The sequence below is a fragment of the Ursus arctos genome, unplaced genomic scaffold (genome assembly GCF_023065955.2).
Source record: "Ursus arctos isolate Adak ecotype North America unplaced genomic scaffold, UrsArc2.0 scaffold_9, whole genome shotgun sequence".
Taxonomy (NCBI): Eukaryota; Metazoa; Chordata; class Mammalia; order Carnivora; family Ursidae; genus Ursus; species Ursus arctos.
In genome coordinates this window covers 3,461,793-3,469,611 of record NW_026623111.1, presented here as the reverse complement: position 1 = coordinate 3,469,611, position 7,819 = coordinate 3,461,793, and the positions used below count along the sequence as shown (strand labels likewise).

The 7,819-nt window shown below is 59.6% G+C and overlaps 1 protein-coding gene across 18 annotated transcripts in view; it reads right to left on the bottom strand.

Annotated features, from left to right (window-relative positions):
- Positions 1-1,387: 1,387 nt before the first annotated feature.
- The window catches only part of ABLIM2 (actin binding LIM protein family member 2), a 143,853-nt gene continuing 137,421 nt past the window's right edge, over positions 1,388-7,819 (bottom strand). For 17 of the 18 annotated variants that reach the window (XR_008958419.1, XR_008958429.1, XR_008958418.1 and 14 more), the window contains one exon: positions 3,126-3,231. Coding sequence is in view for 1 of the 18 variants with exons in the window: in XM_044379362.3 (XP_044235297.2) it covers positions 3,118-3,231 (114 nt within the window). In the remaining 17 variants the exon portion in view is untranslated. Of the gene's footprint in view, positions 3,232-7,819 lie in introns of all 18 variants that reach the window. The other variant, XM_044379362.3, reaches the window with a different exon arrangement.

Below are 7,819 nucleotides of genomic sequence, written 5' to 3'. Positions count from 1 at the left end.
GGGTATTGAAGGGTGAGTAGGAGGGGGCATTGCTGGCCGGGGCATTCCAGGCGGAGGAAAGAGCCTTTGGAAAGGGTGACCGTGTGTGGGAGGAAAGTGGGAGGTGCTGCTTAAGAAACAAGAGAAAGCGGGGAAGAGGAAGGAAGAGACTGTGGAGGGAGTCGGTGGCCAGGTGATACCCGTGAAGGAGGCAGGGAGCAGCCACGGAGGTCTCCCCCAGGGAGGTCTTCCAGGCAGGGGCTGGCGTGGGCAAGTGTGTGCTACGGATACATTGCCGTGGGCTCTTGAGCACAGAATGGACCAGGGTGAATGATGGGGCACATTTTGTTAGAATAGAGAGATGTTTGGGGAACAGAGGCGGGAAGAGCTGTCAGCAGGCAGGGCTGCTAAAGGGAGCTCTCAGGAATGACGTTCAGCTGAGGAAGGCTCCTTGGACCTCGGGATTCAGGCAGAAGAAAAGGGAACCTCTATTATTCATGAAAGCTAATTCAGTAATAGCCAGGCAGCTCTGGGGGCCACCAGGGCAGTGCTGATGTCCTTTCTTGTTAAATTTGCAGGAAGTGTGCTGGCTAGGGCTGCGCTCCTCCCAGGAAGGGCTGTGCTGGGTCGCAACCACAGGTGGGGTCGGGGAGGGGGAGACAAGGGCAATGGGAACTAGTTCTGCAACAATCTGGCTTTCACTTATGGGGTAGATGGCTTTCGCCTCTGGAGGGCAGCCCAGAAACTAAGGACCAGTCTGCTGTCAGCACAGTGTCCAGTCGGGCCCCCGTCTCATTACCAAATATCCCGACCTCATCCCCTGGTTGCAGAGCACGGTTCAGCCCTCGAGGCTTTACAGGTGGTGGAGGAAAGAGTCACTAGACCGAGGCCAGTGTGGGGACGGCAGGTGGGCGCCGTGAATCCTGGCATAGGCAGGGTGCAGATTTCCTAAAGAGCCAGGGAGGGGCTTGTCTGGCGTGGGAACGTCTGAGCTGAACGGAGAAGAGAGAGAGGGGCGTCGCCTGGGAGGGAGGAGAGCACGTGCAAAGGCTTGAGACTTGCTGCCTTAGGGAACTCAGAGATAGTGCTCGTGGCTGTGACATACGGGACAGACCCCAAGACCTGGTGCGGAGCGGGCTGCTGCGTGGGGGCCCTGGCTGTCGGCTGGGAATGGCCTGCCTGGGAGCTGTGGTGTCCGTCCAGGGAGGGGTGAGGGCGGACTCAGTGTGGTCAGGGTGACCCCGTGCCCTGGTCTGCCTGGGACGGGCCAGGGGCACACCTGTGTCCCAGAGCCACCCCGGTCAGAGTACCAGCTTTGGGTATGCTTTCTGCAGACGCCCTCCCCAGGCGCCACCAGCAGAAGGGGTCCGTGCGCTGAGAAATGACACACATCGATGAGAAGTGGCTTTCACCTTCACACGTTAGGATACACTACCCTTTATTTTTCCAGGTTCCCCTGGGAGCTGGCAGGACATTGCACTAATGAGAAAACGGGGGTTTCCAGTTGCTTGGGCCTCAGACTGCGAAGGGGAAGGAAGCGCAGTAGGTGCTGGAAACACGCCTCCCCACCCAAGCCGGGCTGGCGGGAAGCCGGTGCGTGATGGGGTGCGTGGCGGGGCCGGAAGCATCTGAGTCACACCGACTCACAGACGGGACGGCCAGGACACACAGAAAGACACAGCTCCATAGAAGACAGGGAACCAGACTTCAGTGACAGCTTCCCAGTGTTTTGTAAACCTCTCAGCCCACGTTACAAGCATCCTGTGACAGGCACCAGCCCTACCTGCACCTAACAACAGACAGGGACACCTTTCAGTGGGGGCCCAGCCTTCTGCTGCGGGACCCTGTGCTGACCTTGCAGGCCAGAGGAGGGTGGCAGCTCCCTCCTCCTTCCCCAGCAGCCAGGTGCCTGTCTCAGGACCACACACGCATGCACGAGGCTTCACCCGGGGGGCCTATGTTTCACCGCGGGAAAGACGGACTCACCAAGGGCTACGGTGGGTATTAGGCTGGGTGCGTGGAAATCCTTTATTCTGGGGCTTTGGCCATCAGAAGGGGATGTTCTCCCTCCAAGATGTGGAGAGTAACAGTGAGGCAGACAGTGGTGGCTACATGTCACACATACTTACGAAGAGCATTACATGGGCATTACATGGGCGTTACGTGGGCGAGGGCTGCCCTTAAGGACACCCGTGTGACAGGTGAAAAAGGAAAAAAAATGGAAAGAAAGATGACAAGGAGCCCTTGGTGTTAGGAGCACACCAAGGAGCAAAAACACACAGATCCAAACAGTGGAGAATAACGCTGGAGGCTCTCCCCTTCCGTGGAACCATAAAATGGAATTCTATATATGTCATCTTATGTTTAAGTAGGCTATGCTCTTTAATAAAATAAAAACTTCTGTGTTACTTTAAAGATATCATTTAGGCATCTAGGGGATGATTTGGAAGAAAAATGCAGTGCACGGAGGACCCTGGCTGAAGGTACCCTGTCAGGCGGACGTTTGTCCCTAAACACAGACTCGTCAAAAGCACTGCAAGAATCATGCACCCGCATTTGCCTTCGTGCAGCCCGGGGTGTTGTTCGGCACTCGCCCTGGCCTGGCCTCTCTGTGCGTGAGACCGTGCCTGCCCAGGGCCGAGCAAGGGGGTAGGGGTGAGCAGCCACTGGGAGCCAGGTGCCCATCCCCCCACGATCGTGTCAGCGACTGTCATTGACCAACCTCCCCAACTCCCAAGTCAAGGCCCCTCTGCACCCCCAGGGCCTAGTGCGGGGAGCCGGGCACTGCACAGGGGTCGGGAAGGTGGGCTGCATGTCGTGGAAATGTTCCTTGATCTCCTGGGACAGCTACTTCGCAGAATCTCCCTGATGCCAAGCAACAGCGGGGAAGGAGCAGTGCAAAGCAAGGCTCTGGGCTCTGGGCTCTGAACCGGGGGCAGGAGAGTCGCAGGCAGAAACAGCTCTGGGACCGCCTCCTGCCCCAGCCTCCAGCCCACCCCTCTCCAGGGGCCCACCACCCGCCCCCCCGAGGACACAGAGAAGCCAGAGCCAGGTGCAGTAGGAGGGGTTTTCGTGGTTCTCGCCAGGCGTCTCGTGCTCAGCTGCTGGCACGCGCGTGGTCACACACACGGGTGGCCATCAAAACAATAGGGCTTTCTTCTTGAGGTCATTCCTCTTCCAGAGGGCCAGGCGGTCAAACTCTTCCACGCTCATCCCAAACACTTCCTGGAAGTCCTCGGGCGACAGGTGCCTCTGCAAACAAACAAGAACCCAGAGAGGAGCAGTGAGGAGCTCTGCAGCGCGCGCCGCCGGGCCAGCTCCGGGCTACTGGGCTGTCCAGACGCCCAGGAGGCCGTGGGCTCCCCTGCGTGCCCGGGGCCTTCCAGATCCTGGTGTTCCCTCTGCATCCCTGCAGTTCCCACATTGCAGCACATATCACCGAACCTGGAGAAGGAGCCTCGGTTAGGGGCCCGACTGAACGGGGCTCCAGAACGTACCCGCACGCCCCTGGGCACACCGGCGTGATTCACAGCGGCCAAAACAGGGAAACGACCAGCCGCCCACGCGCAGACGAAGCGCGGTGGAGTGTCGCCCAGCCGCGAGAAGGAGGAAGGCCTGACGTGCGCAGCAGCTCGGACGTGGCGTGCGACAGAAGGGCCCGTGACGGAGGCCAGACTCAAAAGGCCACAGAGCGTGTGATTCCGTTTCTGCGGAGCTTCCAGAAGGGGCAAAGCCACAGGCACCGGGAGCAGAGAAGCGGCTGCCAGGGCTGGGGATGGACGGAAGGGGGCACCGACTGCTCGATGGGACAGCATTTCCTTTCGGGGGCGTGAAAATGTTCCAGAACTCAACCGAGGAGGTGGTCGCACAACGTGGGCTAAAGGCCACAGGCTTCTCAACGGGAAAGTGGCCCACAGGGTGGGTTTGATGGGAACTCGACGATCAAGGAAAACAATTCTTGCCCCCAAAATGTGGTTTCTTTGACTGTAAAAACTACGCATAGTAAAGGTCGTGGTGGTCCAGAGATACGGAGGTGAAGACACAGGTGAGCCACAAAAAGCTTAGACACCCATCGTCACCGTTCATGCATTCACAGAGATCCCCAAATCCGTGTGGCAGGCGGTGGGTTCTGGAGCCCGGTTGTTGGCATGACCCGGAGGAGGGAACGCAGGACACCCTCACTCTCGTGTGCACCACTGAAGGCTCCTAGTTGAACCTGGGCCCAGAGTACTCAGCATGTGCGTGTGTGCACACACATGGCCACACATATATACGGACACACACAGACGCCGACACAGAGACACACACATATACACGGACACAACAGACACAGATACAGAGACACACACACATAGACATGGACACACACATGCACAGACACACAGAGACACACACACACTGACACAGGGACACACACACATACACACACACACACACGCAAACACCCCGTCCAGCGAGTCTCCGCCAGGAATGGGCCGCCAGCTGCCATCTTGTGCTTGCTTGCACATGGGGAGAGATCCCGGCGCTCACCAGAAATGAACCATCAGTGCGGCGTGGATGCCGACGTGCCGAGGAGTCCACGGCCAGTCCACGGAGACACGGAATTGTCATCGGACAATAGCACCCCACTTCCAGGTACCAAATCACAACCTTCCCAATCACTGTGGGGCAATCGAGATGTGAAGACAGGAAGATAAGAGGAAAACTGTTTCCACTGCTCTCAGCACCGACTGGCGGCCTGGCTGCGCCGGGGGCACAGGCCCCTGGGAGACTGAACGGACATGCAGTGGATCCAGGGACCGTCCAGAGCCCGAAGCCGGCGCGGGGGCAGGCGTCCTGCCTTCTCCATGCTGTCCTCAGCGGACAAGCATGGGAGGTCTGAGGTGACCTGAAAGGCAACCACAGGTGTTCCTACAGAGCAGACAGGGATCCCCACGCTGAGCGGTTTAAGGGGGTAGCCACCTTGGGGATACGAAGGAGGGAGACAAGGGGAGAGCCATGGTATCCCAGAGGTGGGGAGGACGGTACCGAGGGGTGACTATACGTTCAAGCCGGGGAGTCCCCCCAGCCAGGGCAAGGGGGCCGGTGGCAGCTGGGAGCCCTGCCAGGGGAGCCGGGGGGGGGGGGCACTTGAGGAGCCGCAGAGCCCTGTCACTGCAGGTCCCACACAGCCCACCTGCACTCTTGGGACCAAGATGCTGCCACCAGAAGCCCACTCCAGGGCAGGGAAGACAGGGGTGGGATTAGAAGAGAGAGGGAAGGATGCTACCTGGGGTCCCAGCTGAGTTCCCAGCCCCACAGGCCTTGCCAATTACCTGGGGCGCTTGTCAGAGCTGACAATGCTGGGCCCACAGAGACCGGCCAAGGTGGGGTTAGCGCGCACGCCTCCCAGAGCCGATGATGGTAGCTAGGTCTGGGAATGCTTGGGGTAAGGGGAAGTCCTAGAGGCTAGCAGGGACTGCCAACCTCATCTGCAGAGCAAGAAGAGAATTTAGCCGCCTGAGGACTCTGGAGGGCCAGGCAAGTGTCAGATGAGGAATGCCGGCAGGGCATCTCTTCACCACCCCCCTCTCCCCACCCCGGCTCTAGCTGCGTGATCTGAAGTGTCAGAGCTCGTCCCGATGGGTCTCCACTGCCACCTAGTTGAGAAGGAGCTGGGGGCCCTGTTCAGGTTGGCATTCAAGATAAACTCGTTCAAGGTCATGTGTAGACTCAGGAGCCCTCCTTCAGCCTGTGCCCCGTAGCAGGTGGGGCACGTGGGGTACAGCTGACCCCAGTCGCTGCAGCCAGCTTTCTGACCCGGGGCCTATTCCCTGGCCCTGGCTCCTGAGGCTCCCCAGGAGGCGGGGCATCCTGACCCCCAGAAGCCTGTCAAGGTCAGGCAGCCGACCTCCTTCCTGAGCCGGCAGGGAGGAAGCCCAGGCTGTGGCGCCTTGTAGAGGGTGGGTTGGCCTCATTCGGGCACAGCCTCACTCCTGGGGTGTGCTGGGCTCCCCAAGAAGTGCCCCTGGGGAGGAGGCCACTTCTGCAGCATGGCAGGGACCTACATGCTTTGCCGGGGGTGTGCTCACATACGACCTCCCAGAGCAGCATGCAAAGACCTCCGGGCCTACCGGGCTTCCGGCCGCGGCTCCAGCCCGGTCCTGCTGTGCTGCGTGACCTGACCTCAGTTATGATTCTGGAAAGTGGGAATAAGCACGTCTCTGCCTGCATCCGCTCTTCTACCCTCAGAACGCCAGCCCCTCTTCGTGTGTCCAGGCAGCTCCTGCTCACTGCTCAGACCTGGCCGTGGATCTCGGCTCCTCCAGGAAGCCTCTCTTGACTGCACCCTCACTGCAGGCTCCCAGAGCCCCCAGGCCTCTTTCTCACACCAGCCCCAGTCTCAAGCTGCCAACGCGAGGTCACCGAGGGCAGAGCTGGGCAGAAGGCCTAGTAGCACACGGCCCCAGAACGCTCCCCCTGTACAGGTGCGGTCGGCATTCGCAACCTCGACAGCGTGGATGGTCGTAACCGTAGTAGAGGAGTTAGGGCCGACTGAGTAGTCAGTACCTTTGCTTTGAATATAACTTATGTCATTGAAAGTTTACTTAATTTTCAGCAGTGGCTGGGTTTAATGACCAGCATGCAAAACTCCGGAAATGTAGCAGGAGGAGCAGCCCTACAGCCGCTGAGAGGCCTGAGCTGTGGTTCCCGAGGTCACGGGCACCCTGGGCAGGGACAGGGGACTCCTACGCCTGTGCCCCGGAACCAGCGCGGGGCACTCGCAGGCGCTAGTGGGCTGCAGGACTGCCGGCGCTGGCCGTGTGGAGGCTGAGCTCGGCCCCTGCTCTCTGCCTCTCCTCTAGTCACTGCGGGGGGCGAGGGGGTGCTGGGACACAGGACTAAACCTGATCCGGCTGCCCTCACCCCACGGAGATGTCACTCAGGTGGGGTGGCAGCTCAGAAAGCACTTTGGTCCCTGTGAGGGCTGCGGGACCAGGAATGATGCAGGAGGACCTCGTCAAGGGGACACTGGTGACCCAGAAGCCTCATTGCCTTATAAAGCATGAACGATCTTTCTACCAGCATCTTAAGGCCAGAAGGTTGTTCTCTAAGGGAAATGAATCTCTGACTTCACGCTGCGATAGGACCCATCGGTGGAAGCTTCCTGAACGTGTGACTCATAAGGACTGGCCACCAGCTCGCGCAGGAGCTCATCGGAGGAGCCGCCCCGACCCCCGACGTGCACACTCCTTCTCCCGTTGGGCTCACACGGAGAGGAGGGCAGTGAGTGGTCGGTGTGTGAGGCACAGGGCACTCCCACAGTCAGCTCCTTCGTGCAACGCTGCAGACCCAGCTGCAGACATGGGACACCCCGGTATGACGCAGCCCACAAAGAGCACATTGGAACCCCAGACTCTGCCTGGGGGCCCAGGGAGCTTCCTAAGGAGCCAGACCTGCTGCGTGCCCCTACAGCGTTCCCAGACCCTTGTGCGGGCAGGTGCACAGAGCTTCCCTTGCAAGAAGGGCTCAACGCAGGCCTGCTGGCCCTGAGGCCTGGCCATCCATGTATCCCTTTGGTGGCAGAAATCCCGAACTTTATCTGGGTGACACTGGTGAAGTGGCCCATCCTGATAGAAACACATCATTCATACAGTCTTGGTGCCCAGTGTCAGGGAGCTCCGTGGACATTGTGAGGCCCACGTCAGGGTCCCGGTTAGGGATGTAAACCCCACAATTCTCCTGCACCGACTGAGGACCACGGGCCAGGCTGGGATGAGAGCCTTCGCCGCATCTGTCACCATCCTCACATCCTGAGATCCTCCTCATTTTATGGCCCCAGGAAACCCTGGCTCATAGA